We start from the raw sequence: 26,984 nt of genomic DNA on the forward strand, positions 1-26,984 counted from the left end.
TGCAGAAAGACTTCTCAGTGGAATGAACAAAGATCAGCCCCGGATCTCTCTCACCACATTCTAAAGGACCCACACTCAGAGAGAGCAAGGTTTAATATGAAAATACTGCAGTAGAATTAGAGGTTTAAGAAAAGCGCCCCCCACAACTCACCATAGCAAGAAGAAAGCGTGCAATCATGAAGCTGTAATAATCGAATGAGAACGCCGCTGCAAGGCCAAATAAAAATATGCCAGTGCTTGTGGCCCACAAGACAAATCGTCTTCCTATCCTGAAAAATAAGAAGCACACAGCAGAAGCAGCAAGGTATGGTTATCAGAGTTTAAACATCCACTCCAGTTCATGAAAGTGAGCGTGACCTATGTGTTCAATAGCTTCTGTATTGATTGTTGTCATCCATTCATTCATCTGGGGGAAATCACGAGTTAACACAGGATTTCTTCAAGAGGCCAGTCTTCAGTGGGGAGGCCTCTACCTAAGCCGCTCATATACATACATGATCACCCTGGGTGATGCCCAGAGGACCTCCTAACCCAGGATTGGCGAGGGAGAGTGGGGAGGATGTGTCCTTTCGCTCAGAGGACTTCTGCTTTCGGATCTGTCAGATCATCTTCCGTGTCAGGCTGGCTGTGCCCACAGGGGTAAGTCAGCTCTTGCCAGGCCCCTCTAAAAACAGAGCTCTTGCCACATTCTGCTCCTAAGAATAAGGTGCTTACCTGCCCTATTATTTTCATAATTGGGAGGGGCATTTCTTTGTCTAAAAAGCAAGCAAATCATATTCCTGACAGGTTTTTAAAAATTGAGATATACTTCACATAAAATCCAATCTTTTAAAGTATATAATTCAGGGGCGCCTGGGTGGCGCAGTCGGTTAAGCGTCCGACTTCAGCCAGGTCACGATCTCGCGGTCCGGGAGTTCGAGCCCCGCGTCGGGCTCTGGGCTGATGGCTCGGAGCCTGGAGCCTGTTTCCGATTCTGTGTCTCCCTCTCTCTCTGCCCCTCCCCCGTTCATGCTCGGTCTCTCTCTGTCCCAAAAATAAATAAACGTTGAAAAAAAAAATTAAAAAAAAAAATAAAGTATATAATTCAGTGGCTTTTCGTATGTTCAAAAAGTTGTGCAGCTCTCATTACTAATTCCAGGACATTTTCATCACTCCAAAAAGAAACTCTGCACCCAGGAACCATCATTCTGCCCTCTCTGCTCCCTCCAGTCCCTGACAACCACCAACCTACTTTCTTTCTCTGCAGAGTTGCCTGTTCTGGACATTTTACATGAACGGAGTCATACAATAGGTGACCTGCTGTGTCCAGCTGCTCTTACTTAGCATTGTGTCCTCAAGTTTCATCTGTGATGTAGCATGTGTCAGCACTTCGTTCCTTTTTGTGTCTAAATAATCCTTTATGGCTGTATCACATGTTGTTTATCTGTTCGTCAGCTGATGGACAGTTGGGACTGTTTCCACTTTTTGGCAATTGGGCATAATGCTGCCACGACCGTTTGTGAGCAAGATTTTGTGTGAACTTGTTTTCCCTTGGGTGTATACCTAGGAGTGGAGTTTCTGGATCATATGACAACTCTTTGTTTAACATTTGAGGAAGTGCCAAACTGTTTTCCAAAGTGGCTGCCCTATTTTTACAGTCCCACCAACAATGTATAAGGGAACCAATTTCCCCACATCCTCAACAACACTTGTCTATTATTGTCTGTCTTTTTTTTTTTTAAGTGAGAGAGAGAGAATGCGGGTGAGCAGGGGAGAGGAGCAGTGGGGAGAAAGGGAGAAAGAGAGAGAGAGAGAGAGAGAGAGAGAGAGAAAGAGAATCCTAAGCAGGCTCCACATTGTGGAGCCTGATTCGGGACTTGATCCCACAACCCTGGGATCATGACCTGAGCTGAAATCAAGAGTCGGACACTCAATTGACTGAGACACCCAGGTGCCCCATTGTCTTTTTGATTACAGCCATCCTAGTGCGTGTGCAAAGATATCGCGTCGTGGTTTTGATTTACATTTTCCTTAATGATTAATGACGTTGAGCATTTTTATATGTGCTTATTGGCCATTTGCATATATTCTTTAAAGAAACATCTGTTGGGGCGCCTGGGTGGCTCAGTCGGTTGAGCATTCGACTTCGGCTCAGGTCATGATCTCACGGTCTGTGAGTTCGAGCCCCTCATCGGGTTCTGTGCTGACAGCTCAGAGCCTGGAGCTTGCTTCGGATTCTGTGTCTCCCTCTCTCTCTGCCCCTCCCCCGCTCATACTCTGTCTCTCTCTGTCTCAAAAATAAATAAAAACATTAAATTAAAAAAAAAAGAAATATCTATCCAAATCCTTTGCCCATTCTTAAACTGGGTTATTTGTCTTTTTATTGTTGAGTTGTAAGAGTTCTTTATATCTTTGGAATACTGGACTCCTATTAGATACATGATTTACAAATATTTTCTCCCTGACAGATAATTTTAAGGCAAAAGAATATAGTCCTGAGATTCCAACCAACACGTTTGCCTGGTAGAACAGAGGATATGTAAGCAAATAAAAACTGTCCTCTGTACACGCTCAGCCTTCTCTGCTCCCCCCACACACTAGTAGGGATGGTTGGTCCTACATGTGCATGTGCTTCAATCTCATCTGAGCCCTGAATGCCGTTTCAAACCTTTTACCCGTCCCCAATCAACTTCCTCGACCACCCACAATGTCTCCACCACCCATCTCCTGCAGAGAACAGAGACCATCAAAGAGAAAGCCCCACAACCTCCTATTCTGCCCACTTGTCAACACAACCTGAATCTGTGTTCAGCTTTCTCTTCTTCTCTCCTCTCCAGGGACACACACACTTTTCTCTCCAAATACCATTTTGCAATCTTTGAATTGGATTATGCCTCTTCCCACCTCCGCTGAGAACTTATTCTAACAATTAATTTTTTTTTTCCTCTATGTTTCTCTCTCCTCTGACTCTTCCCTTTCAGTTTAAGTCTTTTCCAACCAAAGACAAGAACCGCTGGATCCCATCACTCCTTCAGCCTCATTGCACCTTGTATTTCCTCCACTGATAGCATCTCTGAAAGGAATATCTACTTCCTCAACTCCTACATTTCCTTAGCCATGACCACCAGGTTGCAACTGGCTTTTCTGAGATTGCTCTCCAGTCACCAGGGACCTCCAGGTTGCCTCTCTCAGTCCTTATTTGCTTACCTTCTCTAGTGCCACTGGCCACACCCACTCCTGAGGGACTGCTCTCCATCAGCTTGTAGAACCCCCTCTCCAGGTTTGGCTCATATCACCCTGGTGGCCTACCTGTCTCCATGCTGGCATTTCCTAAAGTCCACCAAATTATGTCAGTTTCGAAATGCCTTCTCAGGCGCCTGGGTGGCTCAGTCATTAAGCATCTGACTTCAGCTCAGATCATGATTCAGTCTGGATTGGGTGAGCTCGTGCCCTGCTTCAGGTGAGCACGAGCCCCGCTTCGGGTGAACCCTGCTTCGGATGGGCCCTGCTTCTCTCTCTCTCTCTCCTCCTCTGCCCCTCCTGGGCTTTCTTCTCTCTCTCTGCCCCTTGCTCATTTGTGCTCTCTTTCTCTCTCTCTCTCAAAATACATACATACATACATACCTCCTCAATATGTGTCCATCCTTCCCTCTCTGCCCCTCCTGCTTTCATTCAGACCTTCACCATTTTCTACAGCCCTCATCCTCAGAGCCTCCCACCCAGTCCTCCTAACATCACACCAGTGTACCCTCCACACTGCCCAGAAATAAAACAATCCCAGATGTGGTTTTGCATCACTTGGTTTATCCATCCTATGCTTCTGCCAAACTGACCTCCTCACAATTCCCTGAATGTGCCAGGCTCTCTCAAGACATGAAGTTGTTCCTTCTCCCTTAGAAAGCCTTCCCCATTGTGTGTTTAAAAGCCAGGTCAAAGGTGCAGCCTTTTCTGACCATCCTCTGGGGTCTCGTGGCAGAAAGGAAGAGACAATACAATATAGTAGTTAGGTGCCTGGGCCTGGGTTCAAAACCCAGCTCCGGTGCTTTACTTTCCAAGTTGACCTTCTGTCCTTCCTTTTCTGCACTGGTATTTAAAATAGAGCCAATGATGTTTACCTCACAGACTTTTTTAAGTAATTACATGAGATAATACACAAGACATTTAAAATAGCTCATAGAAAATGGTCCATAAAAGTGAGCTATTTTTTTCCCCATTATTTGAGAGAGAGAGAGAGAGCAAGTAGGGCAGAGAGACAGAGAGAATCCCAACCAGGCAGCACAGAGCCCAAGGTGGAGCTCGACCCCACCACCCCAGGATCATGACCTGAGCCAAACCAAGAGTCGGATGCTCAACTCTTGTGGTTTCGATTCACATTTAGTGCTGTTGAGCATCTTTCCATGTGTCTGTTGGCCATCTGCCTGTCTTCTCTGGGAAAACATCTATTCATATCTTCTGTTCATTTTTTAATCAGATTGGAGGGTTTTTTCTGGTGTTGAGTTGCCTAAGTTCTTTATACCCTTTGGATATTATTCCCTCATTGGATATATCATTAGCAAATATCTTCTTCCTTTTGTTGATGGTTTCCTTTGTTGCACAAAAGCTCTTTATTTTAGTGTAGTCCTCATAGTTTATTTTTGCTTTTGTTTCCCTTGCCTGAGGAGACATTTCTAGAAAAATGTTGCTTTAGGCCAATGTCAATGAGATTACTGTCAATGTGTTCCTCCAGGAGTTTTATGGTTTTAGGTCTCATATTCAGGTTTTTAATCCATTTTGAGTTTATTTTTGTGTACGATGTAAGAAAATGGTCCAGTTCCATTCTTGTCCAGTTTTCCCAGCACGATTTATTGAACAGATTGTCTTTTACCCATTTTAGATTCTTGCCTCCTTTGTTATAGATTAATTGCCCATATAAGTGTGACTTTATTTCTGGGCTCTGTAATGGCATTTTTTAATTTTTATATTTGTTACTAGTAGATATAAACATAATTAATTTATATATATTGATAACCTATCCAGCAACATCATTAAATGCTCATTAATTCCAATAAGTCTTCTGCTGGATTTTCTTCATACAGAATTGTAATGGCTAAAAATAATGACTTTTTTGTCTTCTTTCTTTCCATTTATGCCTTCCCCCTCCCCCCACCCCTGCTTCTCCCTCTCTCTTTTATTTCTCTGTTTTGTCTTACAGTAATAGGATATCCAGTATAATACTAAGCAGAAGCGGTGTTTCATACATCCTTATGTATTCCTGATTCCAAGGGAAAGCTTTCAATATCTCACAGTTAAGATGTTCATGGTAGATCTCTTTGTAGACACCTGTAATTGGGTTAAGGACATTCTTCCACTTTTAGTTTTTATCATGAATGGATTTTGAAATTTATCAAATGTTTTTCCTGTATTCATTAAGTGGATAATATGAATTTTGTCTTCTAATCTATTAATGTGGTAAATTCCACTAATTTTTTTTTTAACGTTTATTTATGAGAGAGAGACAGAGAGAGCATGCAAGCAGGGGACGGGCAGAGAGAGAGGGAGAGAGAGAATCCCAAGCAGGACACCGAGCTTGATCCCACAAACCGTGAGATCGTGACCTGAGTGGAAATCAAGAGTCGGAGGCTTAACCGACTAAGCCACCTAGGCGTCCGTGATAAGTTTCCAATATTAAGTATATTTCAGATCTTATCCCTCTGCCTTCATGAATTTTAATTTCTCATATTTTCCAACTGTCTCTCTTATGTTTACTATTGATAATTTTTTCTGAGCTCTTATCAATTTTACTCATTCTTTCTCTAATTATATGTAATAGGTTGTTAAAACTGCCCAGGAATTTGTCACTTATTATGGTTTTTTTTCTAGATGTTCTAGGTAGTTATTCTTCAATTTTATGTCATTTTAAAATACAATTTCCAGGGACACCTGGCTGGTTTAGGCAGTGGAACATGCAACTCTTGATCTTGGGGTCATGAGTTTGAGCTCCATGTTGGGCAAAGAGCTTACTTAAATAAATAAATAAATAAATAAATAAATAAATAGATAGATAGATAGATAAAATACAGAGCCCGTGTCAAGCTCTGTGCTGACAGTGTAGAGCCTACTTAGGATTCTCTCTCTCCTCTCTCTCACTGCCCCTCTCCCACTCGTGTGTGCATGCTCACTCTCTAAATAAATAAATATTTAAAAAACAAAAATAAAATACAATTTCCAGATTTTTACTAATAATTTCAGGCTTGTCTTCTATTTGTTTAACAGCAGTAAGCATAGTGAATTTTTATCTGTGCCTGACAATTCCAGTATTTCAATTCTTCTTTGTGCAGAAGGTCTGCTTTGGGGGCCTATTGCTTCTACTAACTCTCACTCATGGTGCCTTTCAATCATGTTTTTGGCTTTGACGGACCTAATTTCCACATTCCAGGAAGATGGTTATGGAACAGAAGATTCTTTTTTAATGCTTTTTTTAAAGTTTATTTATTTATTTATTTATTTATTTATTTTGAGAGAGAGAGAGAGACAGAGAGAGAGAGAGAGAGAACCAGCAGAGGAGGGGCAGAGAGAGAAGGGGACAGAGGATCTGAAGCAGGCTCTGTGCTATCAGCAGAGAACCCAATGTGGGGCTCGAAGTTGCAAACTGCAAGATCATGATCTAAGCTGAAGTCAGACACTTAACTGAGCCACCCAGGTGCCCTGGAATAGAAGATTCTTTTTTTAAATTTTTTTTTTTAATGTTTATTTATTTTTGACAGAGAGAGAGAAAGACAGAGCATGAACGGGGGAGGGGCAGAGAGAGAGGGAGACAGAATCTGAAGCAGGCTCCAGGCTCTGTGCTGTCAGCACAGAGCCCAACGCAGGGCTCAAACCCACAGACCACGAGATCATGACCTGAGCTGAAGTCGGATGCTCAATCGACTGAGCCACCCAGGTGCCCCTGGAATAGAAGATTCTTAAATATAGTAACATAACTTCATCCACCAAATAATAACTAGACTCCACTTCTGCCTTAATTTCATTATTCAAATGCCACCTCCTGGAATAGGGTTAGGGGTGGGAAGACCTAGGCACTCCTCCCTTTAGGCTTCCATAGATTTTGCCTCCATTTGTTCTCACTTCTCCTATGGCCCTGGCCACAACAAAGCCCTATCATATTTTGGACATGTTTGTCAGTCCCATTAGACTAGCACATCCCAAGGGTGGGATTTGGACCTAAGCTGTTGTCCTCAGGTTCCCAGGGCCCAGCATATGGCTGTAAAACTCACAACTATGGGGACCAGAGAAGTTCATTTCTGTGCTTTAGCACAGGTACTTTATTTTTTTTTTTTAATTTTTTTTTTCAACGTTTATTTATTTTTGGGACAGAGAGAGACAGAGCATGAATGGGGGAGGGGCAGAGAGAGAGGGAGACACAGAATCGGAAACAGGCTCCAGGCTCTGAGCCATCAGCCCAGAGCCCGACGCGGGGCTCGAACTCACGGACCGCGAGATCGTGACCTGGCTGAAGTCGGACGCTTAACCGACTGCGCCACCCAGGCGCCCCAGCACAGGTACTTTAAATACAGTCCTTGTCCACACAGAGATGAACTTTGCCTTATTTAAGGGCTATGTATTCATTTTAATGTGTGTGTGTTTTTTTTAAGAAAATATGCCTGGTGTATCAAACCCACAATTTCATAGATATTATGGCTTAGAACCAGGCTACATTTCTTAAAAAAACAAGTTTATTTTTAGAAAATTAGATAGATAGATAGATAGATCGATACAGATATATATATGTTGATATTCAAATAGTAACCAGTATTTATTGAGTGGTTATATGTCCAAGGTACTTTTTTTACTATTTTTGCAATAACCCTTTGAAGTGAGTGCTATTATTTTCATCACCAGCTTATAGACTACTTTCTGAAACACAGGCTATGCAATTTGCCTCGGGCTCATGGCTAATAAGTGGTAGAACCAGGGTCTGAACCCAGGCAGACTGTCTTCAGAACCCATCCTCTAACACTATGGTTTTTTGTGTGCCTCTAAATAACAGAGGAGCAAAGAGGCAGGTATTTAGATAGGAGGTATGAAAATGACTAAAGCTTTGGACACAATTCCTTGACCTTTAAGAAAACCAGATAGGAAAATGAACCCTGATGCAACAAACTTAAATATTTCATTTTACCTGTCAGAAAGGTAGCCAAAAATCATCGCTCCCAGCAGGACTCCCACCATAAACACAGGCTGGATCACCTTTGCGAACCATTCTCGGTTACAGACCAGATCCCACTGAGTCACCACGGTGCTGTCCCACTTGCTCTTGTCATAGACATAGCCATCCATGCAAGGAAAGCTACTCTTACGGCCACTGTAATCATAGTTCAAACCAGATTTGTCATCCCTCCGGAATCTGTGACAACTTGTGAGCTCCCAGACCTCACCGTTCTGTAGCTGCACTATAATGTGATCTTCGTGGCCTGTGAAAAACAGGATCCAGATGTCCTCCAACCTCCAACTAGAGATATTGTGGAAAAGAACCCGACTCACGTTGCCTGGGGGCCTGCAGGTATGGTAGGGGGACACCGTCATGAACACAGAAGCCAAGTAGTGGATACCACAAGAGATGTTCTGGAAAGCACATATAAAATAGAGGAATATCTGAAATCTGCAAAGAGAAGAAAAGCAAGTTATTATATCCAACCTACAGGCTAAAAAAGACTATAAGCAAATATGAAGGGTGTTCATCATGGTTAGCTTAATATATATATAGATGAATAAATACAGAAATAATTATAGATATGTAATATATACATATACATAACATGTTAGTATATACACATAGCTCTGTCTGGTAGGAGGGCCTAGAAGCAATGACACGGAGACAGGGAAACTAAAGGGACTGCTTTTTTTGCTCCTTTTACTGTTTCTATTCTTGCTAGGACCTATACCCCCACCTTACACATGCCTTATAGAACGGGTAATATATGTCCTCCTTGTAAAGGCAGGGAGTTAATGATTTCTTTGGAGTCTTCCAGCACGGGAGATAGCATCGAGGGAGTGACCAGGTAGGGCCAAGACCACTAACTCATCAAGACACCTGATGCCAGGTCGTAAGTGACCTATGCAGAACACCTGAACGCTCGTCTTTGGTCCTGGATGCTTGAGAAGACACGTGCACCAGACCACTGTCCCCAATAAAAACCCCAGACTCCAAGCAAATATGGAACTCAGTCTCCTTTCCTTTCTGAGTCTCCCAGGTGCCCTGTCTCTATCTGCTCTCTCTAGGTCTTCAATAAACTCTGTCCTCACTTCCTCTTGGCTCACATTTGATTTGTATTCTCCACGAAGCCAAGGACCCTCTTGGCTGGTCCTCAAACCCAGCCAGCCTGCATCAACATCTCAATAGCAACAAGCACACCCAGTGCCCAGATCTTGTTTTCCAAATACCATCCTTCAATAAAAGAAACCAGGAAAAATGGCTCATTTAAGACCAAGTCAGGGAAAACGAAAAACATGCCTAATGCTTTAGGTATGCTTGCGGTATCAGAAAGTAAGGAAGCGCTCAAAATACAAAATGATGGGGGCATGTTAAAGGGACACAGGAACCAATCTGAAAAACCTCCCAAATGGGCAAGTTTGAAACAATTTGAGCAACAAAATAAATAGCATGGTATATCCCAAAGTATAAAATAAATATACAAGTCTATACTGTGATGTTTAATTTTATGTCAACATGACTGGGCTGGTAAACATGATTTCTGGATGTGTCTATGAGGTTGTCTCTGGATGAGATTAGCATTTGAATCGGTAGACTGAGTGAAGAAGAGGGCCCTCATCAGTGGGCGGGCATCATCCAATCCAGGGAGGACCTGAATAAGAACAAAAGGTGGAGGCAGGGCAAATTTGATCCATCTACTCCTACTCTTAGACATTGGCATCCCTGGTTCTCAGGCTTTTGGACTCAGGCTGATACAGGGAAATTGAAGACTCCATAAAAACCTGTCTTTTGCTCCTTTTCCTGCTTCTGTTCTTGCTAGCACCTGCACCCCCACTTTACACATGCCTCAGAATGCAAACGGTGTATGTCCTCCTTGTAAGGTACGAGGAGTTAATGATTTCTTCAGAATGGATAACATCTAAGGAAGGACCAGGTGAGAATGACCAATGAAGCTGTCATAGGCATATTCCAGACCACCAGCACTAGACATCTCGACGCCAAGGCCCCCTGGCTCCAAGCAATAGCACTTGGGTCCTCATCTTTGTTCTGAGTCCTGGATGCCTGAGAGGACACATACACCAGGTCACGATCCTCAGTAAAACCCCCCAGACCCCGACCAAATACGAGACTTCCTCCTTTCCTTCCTGAGTCTTCCAGAAGCTCTGTCTGTACCTGCAGTCTCTCTATACTTTGAATAAATTCTGCTTTCACCTCCTGCTGGCTCGAGTTTGATTTCTATCCTGTGCACAGACAAGGACCTTCCTGGCTGATCCTGTGGGACCCCTTCTGGGTCCTCGAACCCAGCCTGCCAGCATCTGAACCAGGACTTACATCATCAGCCCCCCAATTTTCAGGCCTTCAGACTTAGACCTCACAAATACGCCACCAGCTTTCCTGGATCTCCAGCCTACAGACAGCACATTGTGTGTGGGACTTGACTGTCTCCATAACTGTGTGAACAAATTCTTACAATAAATCTCTTATCTACATCTCTATGTATGTCCTATTTGTTCTGTTTTTCTAGGAGATCTTGATGAATACAGGTTTTGGTACTGAAAGTAGTTCTAAAGGAACAGAATTTTAAGAATGAGCTTTCTGGGGCGCCTGGGTGGCGCAGTCGGTTAAGCCTCCGACTTCAGCCAGGTCACGATCTCGCGGTCCGTGAGTTCGAGCCCCGCGTCAGGCTCTGGGCTGATGGCTCAGAGCCTGGAGCCTGTTTCCGATTCTGTGTCTCCCTCTCTCTCTGCCCCTCCCCCGCTCATGCTCTGTCTCTCTCTGTCCCAAAAATAAAAATAAACGTTGAAAAAAAAAAATTAAGAATGAGCTTTCTGAATTGATACTGGGGTTTCTGGAATTGGTTGTCTAATCTGATTAGATTGAAAAGCACTAATGGCTATTTCCAGCAGTAGAGAACACTGATAATCCATGGTGTGCACTGTTTAGAGAAACACACAAAATATCTGTGTTGGACGCTCATAATCAACCACTTAGAAGAAGCAAGGGGCTAAGTGACTCTGTATTTGAAAATTTCAACCATTTTTTGAAAACTAAAGAAATGTAATGGCATTGGTTGGTTGCTCCTATTGTCGTTGGATAAATTAATGAAAGAAAACAGATGAGCTCAAGGAATTTGAATCCCCAGCTCAAGCAATGCCTAAACAACCTAAGAATTTCTAAGGTGAATCTTCAAAGAGATCCTTATCTCCTGTAGCCACAGGCCCGAAAATCAAACACAGAACCTCATCCTGGGAGCAGCTGAATGACAATGTCTAATTGGCCTCTTTGCATATGCCCCAAATCAGTGTCCAATATATGGTGCTATTTCTCAAATAGTCAGCACTCACGGGTCCAGGAATCGAGGCGTGGAAATGAGGGCTGTAGCACTCACTTTTACACCTAGCGATCCCCTAACAAAATTTTTGCTTCCTGTTCCCATAATCTTACGCTCTGCTAGCCTCAAGATCTTAGTTCCAGAGGGAAGAATACTGCCACCAGGGGACACAACAGCGATTCCACTGACCTGGAAATAAAGACTGTTGCCTGACCACTTTGGGTTCCTCAGGCGTCTGAATCAAAAGGCAAAGGAGGGAGTTACAGTGTTGGCTGGGGTGAAGGATCCTCAATATCAAGGGGAAATTGACACCACGATGGAGGTAAGAAAGAGTATGTCGGCAATACAGGAGATTCCTTAGGGTATCTCCTTAGCATTACCATGCCCTGTGAATTAGGTCAATGGGAAATTACAACAACCCAATCCAGGCAGGAATATTAATGGCCCAGACCCTTCGAGGAATAAAGGGTGGGTCACCTTATCAGGTAAAGGTCCACAGGCAACTGAGGTTCTTGCTTAAGGCAAAGGGAATAGAGAATGGGTCCTGAAAAGAAGGTAGTTATACTAAATACCACCTACAACCACATGACCAGTTATAGAAACAAGGGCTGTAATTATCTTGAGTATTTCTTCTCTAAAAAAAAAAAAAAAAAGGAAGTTTATTTTTTGAGAGAGAGACAGTGTGTGTGCCAGTGGGGGAGGGGAGGACAGAGAGGGAGAAAGAATCTCAAGCAGGCTCTGCACTGTCAGCACAGAGCCCAGTGTGGGGCTCGAACCCATGACCGCAAGATCACGACCCAAGCCGACGTCAAGAGTCTGACATTTAACCAACTGAGCCACCAGGCACTGCGAGTATTTCTTCTTTATTTTGTTATGAATGCTTGTGTATATATAGACATATATTAAGCAAGTATCTTTGTTTTCTTCCTTATTGTCTCCTCATACAACATAAGATGTATTGACATATAAGTACTTAAATAGTTTTACACCATAATATTTAAGTTACGGGATATCAAAAAAAGAGTAAACATCATCCAAGGACTTTATGTCCCCTTCTGGGAAAGGGATTAGTGTATTTAGTTGTATGTTGGATAGTTGTATCATGTTGGGTGGAATTAGGACGTTGTTATTGTCTTTATTTAGAGATCAAGTTTGGTGTAAAGAGATCCATATGGGTTGCAAGTTGACAAGGGGTGAACCTATGATGGTTAATTTTATGAATCAACTTGACTGGGCCAAGGGGATGCCCAGACAGTTGGTAAAACATTATGTCTGGGTGCGTCTGTGAGGGATCTCCAGACGAGACTGGCATTTGAACCTGTAAACTGAGTAAACATCATCTTCACCAATGTGGGTGGGCATCACCCAACCTGTTGAGAACCTGAAGAGAACAAAAAAGCCAAGGGAGTACTAATTCACTTTCTTTGCGTGGACTGAGACCTCCATGTTATCATGCCCTCAGACATCTCGTGCCCCCGTGCTCCTGGTTCAGACTCTGCCTGGGGCTTACACCATCAACCCTGTGGTTCTCAGACCTTGGGACTGGGACTGAATTGCACCATTGGTTTTCCCAGGTCTCTGGCTTGCACACAGCACACTGTGGGACTTCTCACTTATATAATTGTGTGAGCCAATTCCTGTAATAGATCTCCTCTTATCTACATCTATGCCTCTCTATTTATATATCCTATCAATTGTGTTTTTCTGGAGAATCCTGATAAATATACCACTTGGCATAAATAAATGGTTGAACAAACAAGTACAAAGGAGAGATGAAACTAATCTTTCTTCTAGTAGAATTCCAAGTACTATCTGCAGATATCCCCCCTCTATGGGAGATGGAGTTTCATTCCTACCCTTTACTCCTGAAGGGCAGGCTAAGACACAGTGACTCCTTTCCAAAGAATATGATAGGAAAAAAAGGGGGAGTGTCTTGATGGCTCAGTCAGTTGAGCATGGGACTCTTGATTTCAGCTCAGGTCATGATTCTGGGGTCATAGGATTAAGCCCTGTGTGGAGCTCTGAGCTGAGCGTGGGGTCTGCTTAGGATTCTCTCTCTCTCTCTCTCTCTCTCTCTCTCTCTCTCTCTCTCTCTTTCCTCCCCCTCTCCTCCTCTCATGCACACACACTCTCTCTCTCAAAACAAAAAAAAACAAAGAAGGAAAAAGGAAAGAATAGTAACTTTACAGTGGGAGAAATCAGGCAAATCCTATCTTAACCAAATGTTGAAGGTTAATACCCCCATGATGTTATGTGGATATCATGTACCTCCTCATATGATGTGATCATCGAGCACTTCACACCTCGGCGACATCTCCCAAAAGCCATAATCCCAGTCTATCCAGGAGAAAAACCGTAAAAAATCCCAGATTGTAGGACATTCTACAGGTTTCCAGGCCAATATGCCTAAAGACCACCAAGGTCATTAAAAACAAAACAAGGAGAGACTGAGAAACTACCACAGACCAGAGGAGACTGGAATAACATATCAACTAAATGCAGTGTCGTACCCTGGATTAGATCCTGCAACAGGAAGAGAATGTGAGTGGGAAAACTGGTGAAAGCCTGGAGTTTAGTTGATAGTAATATACTAATGTCAGCTTCCTACTTTGCCAAATATGCCGTGGTGATGTAAGACGTTAACAATGGGGAAGACTGGGTGAGGGACATACAGGAACTATCTTTGCAACTTTTCTGTAAATCTAAGATGATCCAAACATTAGTTTATTCAAAATTTAAAAATAAATGTAAAGTCTCTAAATTTACAGACTCAAACCAACAAGCAGTGACATATTCTCCGAAGTAAAAATTGTCTCACAAGGACAACTGTGCCCATAGGACGGCAGGGTAAAATATATAAAATGTGGATTTCCCCATTAATTTCAGACCCCTGGAATCAAGATAGAACAGCCCCCTTTGGGCAGGTGGTTTCAATATTCAATTTTAAAATGATCAGTTCGGACAACGAGGAACATTACTGTAAAACCGTTATAACAGGAAGTAGAAAATAGGTCCTGTCAGATCACACTGAGCCAAACTGCACTGCTGCTACATACAATCTTTATCTCCCTGCCTGCTTTTCGGAGCTGCCCATCATCCTGGTCTTGGTGTGCCTTCTATCTAGAAGGCGCTTCTGACCCTCCTGTAGCTCACTTGTTCTCAAATGTTTTGTTCTCAGGAGCCTTTGTATCCTTCAAAGTGTTGAGGGTCCCAAGGGTCTTTTCTTTATGTGAGTTGTCAATATGTATTAGAAATTAAAAAGGAGAAAAATTTTAACATTTATTCATCCACTTAAACATAACAGGAATAAGCCGTTAAAGAACATATAGCCATAGTTTTCAAAACAAAATGAAACAAAATTAGTGAGCAGCATGGTGTTGTTTTACATTTAAGATTTAGATTAATGGGGTGCCCGGGTGGCTCAGTCCATTAAGCAAGCGTCCGACTTGGCTCAGGTCATGATCTCACAGTTTGTGAGTTCGAGCCCCACGTTGGGCTCTGTTCTGACAGCTCAGAGCCTGGAACGTGCTTCGGATTCTGTGTCTCCCTCTCCCTCTTCCTCTCTCTCTCCCAAATAAGTTAACATTAAAAAATTTTAAATTTAGATTAACAGAAGACAGCTAGTTTTTCATACCAGTGTCTGCATTCCATCTGATGCATTCTCACGTGTCGGCTAGCCTCTGGAAAACTCCACTGTGCCTTCATGACAGAGTGAGACTAAACGAGTCAACTAATGTCTCTGTGTTACTATGACAGCAGCTGGGATCTTGCAGACCCAGAGATGTGCAGGTCTCACACCGTGACAACTGCTGGCCTCACCTGTTCCTGTCGCAACACCTCCTCTCCGTGGCTCTGCTCCCTCCATGCTAACCGCCTCCATCCAGCCCCTCCTTATCCCCCACTGCCTGCTTCTCTCAGGTCCACCCTTTCTATTTGCTTCCCCTGCTCCGCCATCTCTCATTTGCTCATCTCCTCCCCCATTTCTTTCTTTCCCTTCTCTGACCACCGTATACAGCTGAAGTGCCTTCTGTTATATACGTGTATTTTTTAACAAAGAGCAGGTGAATGCTTTCTATTTCTCTACCGAATCAACAGCCACCAAAGAAAGCCCACAAAAGGCTGAACGACAGTCCCATAAAGGTAGGAACGGTGCTTCAATCACGTTAGTCTATCCCGTGGTGCCCAGAACGGTGTGCTGTGCAATGTATACGGAATGTCATAGAATCCCTCCGGGTAAAAGGGACAGTGCTGAGGTTAATGCATACTCAGTACCTCTGGTAAGGAGAGGTGTTCACCAGGCCAGTGTATGGGGGCACCCGGGCGGCTCAGTCAGTTAAGCGTCTGACTCTTGATTTCAGCTCAGGCCATGATCTCATGGTTCATGGGTTTGGGCCCCGTGTCAGGCTCCATGATGACAGCACAGAGCCTGCAAGGGATTCTCTCTCTTCCTCTCTCTCTGCCATTCCCCTGCGCACGCTCTCTCTAAATAAACAAATCAACTTAAAAAAAAAAAAAAAGAGGCCAGTGTATAAAAAATTTTTACTGGGTTCTCCACCAGCAAACAAATGAATGTGTGTGTGGGCACAGATGTATAAAATGAGTATATCTGGATACACGTATTCCCAGATTAAAGTGACATACATATGACGCATATGGAAATATAAAGTCATATATATTTACTTACACGTATATATTCGTGTACAAAGTAGGTGTTTTCATGGTGCTCCAAAGAATCATCTTTGCCCGCCAGAGGGGTGAACACACCCCACCTGGGAGACTATCACAAAGTGGCAACGCTAAGCAAAGTCATAGAAGTGGTGCCGTGAAACTGTCAAGCTGGCAACGTCCCCAAGTCCTCGGGGATGACTGCCAAGCTGGCACGTGGCCACGGTTCCTCACTTCTCGTAGAAACCCACGTGGATAGAGAAGTAAAATGGAATCAATGTAACATATTGTGGCCATCAAGACACCACACGCTGGAGCTGGCCACGGTTTCAAGGCTGAACTCTGTATTTGGCACTGGCCCCAGCAGCTAGTTCAGAAAAGAAAAACACAAAGCAAAAGGCAAGCAAGCAACAAGTGGCTTTTTTCTAGCAACAGAAAGGGAGGGAGAACACACAAATACTATTCTCAGAGTATGGGATGGGCAGCCAAGAAAAGAGCCTAGAGCGCTAAAGCCTGAGTCCTTGCAGCTAAAAGGAGCCAGCTCTGTTTTTCTAGAAAAGGCGCCCCTGCCCGAAGAAAAACTATCAGAAATCTGCCTCGGTCTATTCCATACAGAGGGGCCGGGTAGGAACAGCAGGCTGGGAAGACAAGCCTGAGTTGCTGTGACTCAATAGACCCCGAGAAGCTAAGATCACAGCTTGAAATGGTGGTGCCTGAACCCTCACCCCTGCAGGTCACTAGCCCCCATGCATGGGCTACTAGATATCACTGGAGAGCCACAGGGCCAGGCTCTGCCCTTGGCCTGCACACACTATGCTACTTGTGAGCACCTGGCATGGTTGGTGGGTCACCTGCGCCAGGGAACAGGCTTGTGAATTCAGGAAGCGTTTCTTCCTTCCCCGGCAATTTCTCAGGAAGCACTTTCCAGCCTCAAGGATGATGGATAACAGGATAGAAGGATCCTGTTAGACAATTCCATCGGAGTGGTTCTGCTTCTGTCAGGCAGATTCTAGATTCTGCTGTGCCTGTTCTTGCACAGCAGAGGCTCCCCATTTCCCTCATCCAGGTTACACCTGCTGCTTGTGCTATACAGGACACCTTATTCGGCACTGTCTGGGTGGGTTACTGTGCCTATTCTGCTAACACTGTATGTTGGATCACGCACGTTAGCATCTGGGTTGGCACCTAAGTAGTTTCTTCCCCTGGAATGGCTCCACCGTTGAAAAGTTCACATTCTGCTGACCGTAACCTCCCACTCTCCCCCATATCCCCGAGTCCTTCCCATTGACCCCAACCCCAGCACCATCCAGGTGCCCAGTCTTTGGATCCCACCAGCTTCTTTAGCTTATTGCCGCCTTCCTGGCTTCAATTCCTTCCCCAACCAGCCTGAATCCCACAGTCAACACTAGAACTACTTACACACACACACACACACACACACACACACACACACACACCAACAGAGCATCTACCACAGCAACCTCTGAGACTAGGATTTGTCTTCTCTATCCCACCCCTAGTGATTGTGGTTCAGGAGGTCTGAGGTAGGATCCAGAACTCTATACAAGCTTAAAATGCTTCCTAAGAGACTCTGACATGGATGAGAAACACCACCCCGGGAAATCAAAATCTTCGGTTGAATTATCTGTTGATACAAGATTTGACGTTGAAAATATTTAACAGTTGTTGTGGAGCCACTGGGACTCTCCTAAACAGCTTGTGAGGGTGTAATTTGCCACAGCCGCTTCGCACATCTGTCTGGCAGCTGACCACATGCACACTCGGCCAGAGGGATTCCTGTCCCAGGTACGTACCCAACGAAATGCACACACAAGGACCTTAAAATACATAGACGAGAGGAACTATGTGTGATAAACCCAACCTGGAGACGATATAAATGTCTGTTAACAGTGAGTGAATGAACTGTGGAATATTCGTGTCATGACATCCTGTATACCGGTGAAAATCAACAAACTACCATGGCGCTCAATGTGGATGACCCCCCCCCCATATATGATATTGAACAAAAGAAGCCCAACCAAAAAAGTCTATGATTTTTTACTCCATTTATTTAAGTTTAGAATCAGACAAAACTAACCCGTGGCCATAGCTATGAGGACAGTAGTGGCTGGGGGAGGGGAGAGGATATTGCTTGAGAGAGGGCAGGAGAAGGGGTGGTCTGGCGGTGTTCACTTTATGATGATTCATCAGGTTGTAGAGTATGGTGCGTACTTTTCTGTATACATGTAATATATCAATTTAAACGTGTTATATCTGCAGGACCCAGAGAGCAGGAAAAGTACTCGGCAATGCCCTGCTGAGGCTTGACTGGATTGGGTACCAAGTCATACCCAGTCTGTCCACATTGTGCCTTCAGCCCTGAATGGCCACCCAACCCATACTGACAAGGAGGCGTCTTGCCTGAGCAATACGTTATTTATCCGAATGCCTGTTAAATGCCTCAACCTGGAATTCCCACAAGACTCTCAAACTGATGCAAGCCCCAAGCCTGCCCCACCTGGAGTGTAACTGTTTCTGAGTTTAGGACACCATCATCTACACAAACCAGAAATAGGATGCATGGAATGGGGGGGTGTCTTGCCCACTTGTCCTTTATAACCAGAAGGCCCCATCAATCCCTCCTGTCAAAACTGTCCAGTCCTCCCTGCTCACACTCCCCCTGCCTCGGTCCAGACCCTCCTTATCTCCCTCCTGGGCTCTTACCTAGGTCTGCTCTGGGCTCTGCCCAAACTCCTGCCCCTCCAATGCACCTTCCATTCTGCAAAGTGACCTTCCTAATACCTGAACTCCTCAGCATGCCACACAAAAATATTCTTAGAGATGACTGTGAACTTACCTCCCTTCTGTCGCCCTCATACTTTAGGAATAATACGCCTCTTCGCAGTTTCCAAACAACCCATGTTGGTTCACAGCAATATGCTTTCTACATGCTGGAAAGGTCCTGAGTATCCTTGCAACTCAAATTTCCCTTTCCTCGTTGCAAGGATAACTTCTGGAAAAAACGAGACCCTACTTCCCGAGGCATCTAGCATTCTGACATACCACTCTCTCCCTTACAAAGATTACGGTCCAACAGGTGTTATCAATCTGCCCAACCTGAGGACCCTCTGGGATAACACTTATAGATATAACACAGCACTCTGTTCACAGCTAGAGAGGCACACTAATGGAAAAAAAGAATCATACAGACACAGTAGGCAGAAACCCCAGAGGCAAGGAAAAGCAAAGATGACCAGAAATGGACCCATGCAATCTGGGTGACAGGTGAAGAAAATTACCTTCAGTCCTAGATTTATATCATTCTGTACAAAGAAACGTAACTGGTGGTACCCCTCTGTGGTCAAGAGCATGGCCTCCAGAGCCAGATTACTAAGGTTTGAATCTTGTGTCTGTTACTTACCACCTGGGACCATGGGCAAGATCCTTAAACTTTCTGTGCCTCAGTTTCCTTATCTGAAAAGTGGGTTGTTGAGGGAATGAAAAGAGTTAATGTAAAGCACTATGGCACATTGTTAGTGCACAGAAGTGCTGGCTATTACGATGTTCATAAGGTGAAGTCAGAAAAGATGAACCAAAGCAGGTTCATATATTGAAAAAACAAAACTACCTGTGTCCATAGGTGTAAATCAGCTACAGGCTCCACATTCCAACTCTAGTATTTTAAGTTATTTTTCCCCTTAAGCCAAGACAACTCAGGGAACCAGTTCTGAGATTATCCCAGCACAGATACCTGAGTATGCTTCCTCATTTCCTCTCACATGGGCCTTAATCCATGAAGTTTATGGAACTTCAGTATGGCTTCAGGACAAGACCAGGAACAGCTTTTTAATTCTTAGGTGTCCTGCTTCCCTCTCTTAAAGGTGACTAGGATAGTGCTTCCTCCCCTTAGAAATGATTAATGCTAAATGAAAGATAATTAAGGTTCCCTACTTAACACTTTCACTAGGTTTCCCTAAAAGAAGGCTAAATAACGAAACACGATAACCTCCCTTTCTATTTATAAACAATAAAAAAGGCACAATTACAGCAAATATCAGAGAAAATTGGGGATCCCATGCCATGGTCACACTGTTTTCACCTTTTGTAAGCATGCTTGTTACCCTTGCCTCGCTACATGCTGCTTTCACAAGCCAACCCTTCCTACCAGGATCGGGACTCGGGTAACAATAATAACCATGACTTACTGAGAACTTACTGAATGTTAAGACTTTTGCACACATCATTGTAGCCAGCTAAGAGTTGTCTCCCCAAATCCACTCTCTCCTTTTCCCACCATGGAGAGCTACGTTTGACCGTTTGACTGCTGCAGGTGAGGACAACGGGACCAGATGCCCCAAGCACAGAGAGAGAGAGAGCCCCACGCCGTGGATGACAGGGCTGCCTCACCCACTTGGGTCCCTGGATGACCCCGTGGGAAGAACCTACCCTGAATAGTTACTGGAGAGGGACAAACTTCCAACTGAGGGATCTCTGTTAGCCAAACACCAACTGATACAATGACCTTGTTAATCTCTAAAATGCAAAGGGAAAGAATGGTATTAGCACCTCCTACCTCATAGGGTTACGGTAAGGATGTAATGAGAGGCTGCATGTGGAGTCCTTACAATAAGCATTTGGAGGGTAACAATTACCCTTATTTCACAGATGACGAAGTAGTAAGTGAAATGTTGAAGACCACACAGTATGTGGTAGAGCCAGGACTGGAACTCAGACATCCAACCCCCAGAGCGGATCTTGTACTCCCCATGCTATTCTGCTTCAAGAAGGATAAAACAAGATAATATATAAAGAGCCCGATGGAGTCCTGGGGATGGAACCTAACCGTGCTCAGGAGAGCATCATGGTTGAGAGCGTGGGCTATGGGGACTGATGGACTTCCAACAACATCCAATTCTGCCCTGCCATTACCAGATCTGTGACGTAGGCACAAGCCCCAGTTTTCTCGGGTGTAAAATGAGAGTGATCCTACCAATCTCCCGGAGCTGTAGAGAAGACGAAAGAAGGTAGCACGTACCAAAAGCTTCTGACGGAGCCAGGCACAGATCAGTGGTCAAGAAACACAGGTATTAGGAGGAAGCAGGAGAGAGCTGGGACCTCCTGCCCCTCCTAGGACTGCTCAACCGCCTTCTCCCTCCCGCCACGCAGAATCATAATCGATATTTATGCAACTTTCCGACTTGGAAAACAGCACCACACCATCTCCTCACTACAAGCCTGGGAGGTAAGGCAGGAATTATTGTGATTCCTGTTTTGTGGATAGGAAACTGAGGCACAATATTACCAGAATATTAGAGGTAAGAGGCAGGCCAGGACTTAGCTCCAAACCTCTGATCGTCATACTTACTGTATAGCCCCTCACCCAGCAGCCTCTCCTCCCAAAAGCCTCTGGGTCAGAGAGGAGCGTTTCTCTATGAATGAATGAATGAATGCAATATTTTAATGTCTTAATTAATTTGACAAATGAAAGGGGGGTGCAACGTGGCTAAATCTGGGTCCCAGCGTGTGGCGTCTGTGGGACCCTGGCCCTACCAGCCTCAGTTTCCCAATCATTAAAATAAGGATGCAAACACCTCCTTTGCAAGGGCATCGAATGAAACTCTGTGTGTAACAAGCCGACACAATGTACCTGGCACATCTTTAGGCTTCTATAAATGGCAACAAAATCTGACTAACGGGTTTTCCTGGGGCAATACCTGCCTGCCAGGCACAGAGGCAGACCCTACGGGGCAGAGCTGGTCAGCAGTCGTCCGGGGAAGTGAAAGAGGGGCCGGTTTGGCGGACTGGAGAAACGGGCCGCCAGGAGCAGGCACTCCTCCACTCGTGTGAGCCGGCCGCTCCGGCCCGACCTCGGACTTGGGCTCCCGCAGAGGGCGCGCCCCGGGTCCCACCTGCTCGCAGCGGCCACCACTCCGGAGGCCAGTCCCAGCGCCCCGCTGCTCGCTGTCGGGGAGACCCCGGCGCCGGAGTCCGAGAGGACAAGCCCAGCCCTGGGCCCGGAGTCCGGACGCGGGTCTCCCGACTACCCCACGAAACGAGCGGGAGAGGTTTCCGTATCGGGAGCGCCGCGCGAGAACCCCCCCCCCCCCGCCACCGCAACGGAAAGAAACAGACCCCACCGGCGCCCCCTCCACGTGGCTCCCGCTCCGCTCCGCCGCCCTCCCCCCTGCCCACCCCCAACTCCCTACCTGCCGAAGTGCCCCACGTGGTCAAAAATCAACTCCAAATTGTGTGGCTTCATGGTGCCGCCGTGCGCTGCGCTCCCCAGCTGGACACTCCGAGCGCGCCGAGCGCCCGGGACGGCGGGCACCGCGCCCCGCCCCGCCCCGCCCCGCCCCGGCCCGCCGCGCCCCGGGGGTCCAGCCCCGCCGGCAGTGTCCCCCGCGCGCCAGCGGGCGGCTCGCGGGGCCGGGCTCGCTTCCCCCCTCCGTGGCCGGTCTCCCCTCCCCGCCCGCGCAGCCTCCGGCTTCTCCCCGCCGCCGTGGCCTCGTCCCCAGCTCGTCGCGGTCCCGGGGCCCGCCTCCTCCCTCCTGTGGGACACTCACCGCGTCGTCGTGGTCGCCTCTCTCTGTCTCTCTGTCTCTCTCGGTCGTGCCGGTGCCTCGGGACTGCCCGAGGAGGCAATGCAGAGACCGGGGTTAGGTTTGGGGGCCCGCAAGAACCTAGCATCTTTGGAAAGACACGCCTCACAAGCGTGGCACTCAGACTTGCGGGAAGGGGCTACTGCAGGTGCTTGATTTTTCTATGTAACGTTTCTGGACTCCACTCTCGCCTGGGACAAAAACCGCTCTCTCAGACGAGGCCGACAGTTTGAGGGCCAGGACAGAGTCTCCAAGAGCAGAGCATTAAGAACGGATTCTGATGGCCCCAAAAAGTGACAGGATCTGGCAGGGCTGTGTTAAAGTTTTTATGTCACCCGAAGGGCTAAAGAACGCTCTGGGCAGAGGCTCGAGCAGAACAGTGGCAACAAGAAACTTGTACTTGAGCAGGATTTGAAAAAGAGAGAAAAGCTCACTCCCAAAGTACTTCCCTCACCTACTGGTATATTCTGGATACCTATCCTTTGTCAGTTAAGTGTTATGAGAAATTGTACTTTCAATCCATTTATGGTGTTTTCGATGATCAGAAGTGGTATTTTTTATCTTAATGAAGTCAAATTCATACATATGTTCCTTTATAATTTGTGGTTTTGTATCTTGTTTAAAAAATTCTGCTTTACTGGGGGCACCTGGGTGGCTCGGTTGGTTAAGTATCCCACCTGGCCTCAGATCATGATCTCAGGGTTCATGGGTTCCAGCCCCTCAACAGGCTCTATGCAGACGGCTCAGAACCTGGAGCCTGCTTCGGATTCTGTGTCTCCCTCTCTCTCCCTCTCTCTCTGCCCCTACCCACCCCCCCTCTGAAATGAATAAACACTAAAAAAAATTTTTTTTTAATTCTGCTTTACCATGAGGTCACAAAATATTCTATTTTCTTCTCAAAGTTATAGCTTTTGGCTTTTCTCATTTAGGTCTTAAATCCACTGAAAGATCATTTAGTTTAAGATAGAGATTCAGTCTGGGGCTTTTGTCATACACATAAAAAATTGTCCAGCACCATTTATGGCATTTTCTATCTCTGCATTGCCACCTCTGTCATCTATGAAGTTTCAGTTTATGGGCGGGTTTGTTCTGGGCTCTCTAAATCTGTTCCAGTGACCTATTTATTTTTCCCTATACCCATGTGTCTTTATTATTATAGTTTCATACAATATGCTCCAATCAAACTTTCACTACTCTTCCAAAATAGCTCTTATCAAAGACACCATGGTCCCCATGTTGCCAAATCCAATGGTCAATTTTCAATCCTTATCTTAATGTCCACTGTTAAAGAAAAATTATTTTACAAGGTATGATCATGACTCACATAGAAATATAAAATGAACAAATCAGTAACTTTATTTCACTCATTAATTAACGAGGGAACCAATAAGATGCTACAATCTGTTCAAAGAAGAATTCAGTGAACCCCACATATAAAAATAATAAGGAATGCTAGTACGAAGTTACAAATAGATGCAGAACTGATCTGTCCACCAGGCAATGGCATTTCACCAATTCCACCAATGTATCAATTGCATTCCACTAAACACAATTCATTTCTATGGACAAGAACAATTTGCATTATTATCAGTTTTCTACAACTTACAAAGTTGTAAAATGGTTCAAAAATAATGAAAGATGAAGATAACCGTGAAGAGTATTCCAAAAAAAGGTTCCCATCTCAAAGTGTCTCACAATACTTACTGGTACCACAATATTGGTTTGTCTTAAAACAAACATCCTCCTTGGCTTCTGGGCTACCCCAGTCTCCTGATTTTCCTCTCACCTTGCCACTTGCTGTTATCTCCGTCTCTTAGCTCCTCCTCCCTTTCCCGGTTTCGCTAAATGTTGGAGTGCCCCAGGACTCTGAGCTCTTCACTTTTCACGTTCTCCCTCAGTAGCATGACGTAGTTCAAGAGTTGGCAAACCACAGAGGCCAGGCCAAGTCTGGTCTGCCACCTGCTCTAGCAAATTGTGTTTTTTTGGAACACAATCATGTTCATTCATTCATATATTGTCTGTGGCTGCTTTCATACCGCAATGCCAGACTTGAGTAGCTGTGACAGAGTGTATGGCCCACTAAGTCTAAAATATTTACTATCTGGCCCTTTATAGATAAAGCTTGTCAACCCATGATCTACTCCCAAGGCTTTCAAAACATGTATGAATGACTCCCAGATCTATGTGACCAAGCTGACCTCAGCCCAGCACTCCAGACTTGTTAATACCACTACCTTCTCCACCCCTTGTCTACACGTCTAAAAGCCACCTCAAAATTACCATGGCCACCTTCAATCCCACTCCTCTCCAGCATTTCCTGTCTCAGTAAATGGCACCTCACCAGTTGCTTAGGCCAAGCGCTGGGTATCTTCTTGTATCCCTCTCTTGTTTTCACAATCCACATATTTTTCCAACGGAAAATTCTGGTTGCTCTGCCTTGATGATAGAGCCTGATTCTGAACACTTCTCTCTACCCCCACTGCTACCCTTCCTGTCCAAACCATCATCTCCAGCCTGGACTAGGCAACATCCTCCTAATTGGTCTCCATGCTTCCTCCCTTGCCCCCCACATCTCCCCAAAATATAATTCGGAGTAAGACACTCCTTTGCTTGGCAGCTTTCTCTCACTATTAGAATAAAATCAGAGTCCTAGCCTGGCGCGGTCTGCTTCTCTGATTCATCTCCCACCTTTTTCTCAACCACTCTTCCACTCCAGCCTCCTTGCTCATTGTAAACCACACTCCAGTCCCCACACTTTCACACTTGCTTTTCCCTCTGCTTGAAGCTTTTTTTCCACTTTGACTTTCTGTTTATTTTTCAATTTAAAAATATGCACCCCTTCCCCGATAAAACAGCCACAACTATATTTTAGGGAGATGCGTGGGACAAGGGAGAAAGCGTGGAGACCAATTAGGAGGGGGTTGCACAATCCAGGCTGGAGATGATGGTTTGGACAAGAAGGTTAGTAGTAGGGGTAGAGAGAAGTGCACAGAATCAGGCTCTATCATAAAGGCAGAGCAGCCAGAATTTTCTGCTGGAAAAGGATATGGAGCGTGAAAACAAGAGAACAATGAAAGAAGATACCAGGGGTTTTGGCCTAAGCAACTGGTGAGGTGCCATTTACTGAGATGGGAAATAAGCCCAAATAAATCACCCCCACCAAGAGTCTGGGACTTTACTGAGATATAATTGACACATAACAGTATGTCAGTTTAAGGTGTACAATGTGATGATCTGATACAGGTATAAATTACAAAATTGTTACCACAGTAAAATTAGTTAACACGCCTATCATCTCGTATAGTTACCGTGTGTGTGTGTGTGTGTGTGTGTGTGTGTGCATGTGGTGAGAAATTCTAAGATCTACTCTCTCAGCAACTTTCCAGTATACAGTATTATACAGTGTGGTTAACTACAGTCACCATACTATATATTACATCCCTAGGACTTATTCATCTTAATGCTGCAAGTCTATACCCTTTGGCCACCTTCACCCATTTCTCCCAAACCGCCTCCCCCCCCCCCCCCACCTCTGGAAACCACCAATCTCTTTTCTGCTTCTATGAGTTCAGTTTCTTCTACCTGAGACTTCTGTCTCCAAGGAATCGCACAACTCATTTCCTCACTTCAGTCAGTTCAAATGTTTCCTCTTCTGAGAAGATTTCTCTGCTGCTCCTACAACATCAGTCTTCACCACTCTCTAGCCCCTTACTGTGCTATCCTGCTTTATTTTTCTTCAACCTGGCATGTGTATATATAATTTGATATCACTGCTATAGAATATAAACTCCATGAGGGCAGGGACTTTGACATACAGTAGATGCTCAGCAAGTATATGTTGAATGAATGAATGAACATAATCCAAACATCAGGAATAATGAAATAAAATGCACACAATTTTCTGAGAGCCCCAGTGTACCCACACATGAATGGAAGAAGGCTAAGGTCCTGGCTCAAACCTTACACACAACTCAGGCAAATCTTGAGATTTCCTAAAGAGGAGCCCCCTAACAACGCACTTGCCTTCTTAGAAATCCAGTGAGATTGTTTTAACACAAATACAAGGCAGATGTATTTTCCAGCGAGTAGAAGGGGTATAGGGGAACAGAAAAGGGAGAAAGGCAGGAACCCAAGAAAAAACAATGTTTTTGTATCCTTCTAAATCTAAATGGTTAGTTGTTGGGGCACCTGGGTGGCGCAGTCGGTTAAGCGTCCGACT

At 45.0% G+C, this 26,984-nt stretch overlaps 1 protein-coding gene across 1 annotated transcript in view; it reads right to left on the reverse strand.

The window, feature by feature from the left end:
- SLC22A16 (solute carrier family 22 member 16) overlaps nt 1-22,488 on the reverse strand; it is a 42,159-nt gene extending 19,671 nt beyond the window's left edge. The window contains exons 1-3 of the mRNA XM_043592110.1: nt 22,373-22,488; nt 8,138-8,617; nt 152-269 (exon numbers count right to left, since the gene is read on the reverse strand). Coding sequence (XP_043448045.1) covers nt 152-269; nt 8,138-8,617; nt 22,373-22,425 — 651 coding nt within the window. The 5' untranslated portion in view covers nt 22,426-22,488. The remainder of the gene's footprint in view (nt 1-151; nt 270-8,137; nt 8,618-22,372) is intronic.
- Nucleotides 22,489-26,984: the final 4,496 nt, after the last annotated feature.

Source organism: Prionailurus bengalensis, chromosome B2 (assembly GCF_016509475.1).
Source record: "Prionailurus bengalensis isolate Pbe53 chromosome B2, Fcat_Pben_1.1_paternal_pri, whole genome shotgun sequence".
NCBI classification, from domain to species: domain Eukaryota; kingdom Metazoa; phylum Chordata; class Mammalia; order Carnivora; family Felidae; genus Prionailurus; species Prionailurus bengalensis.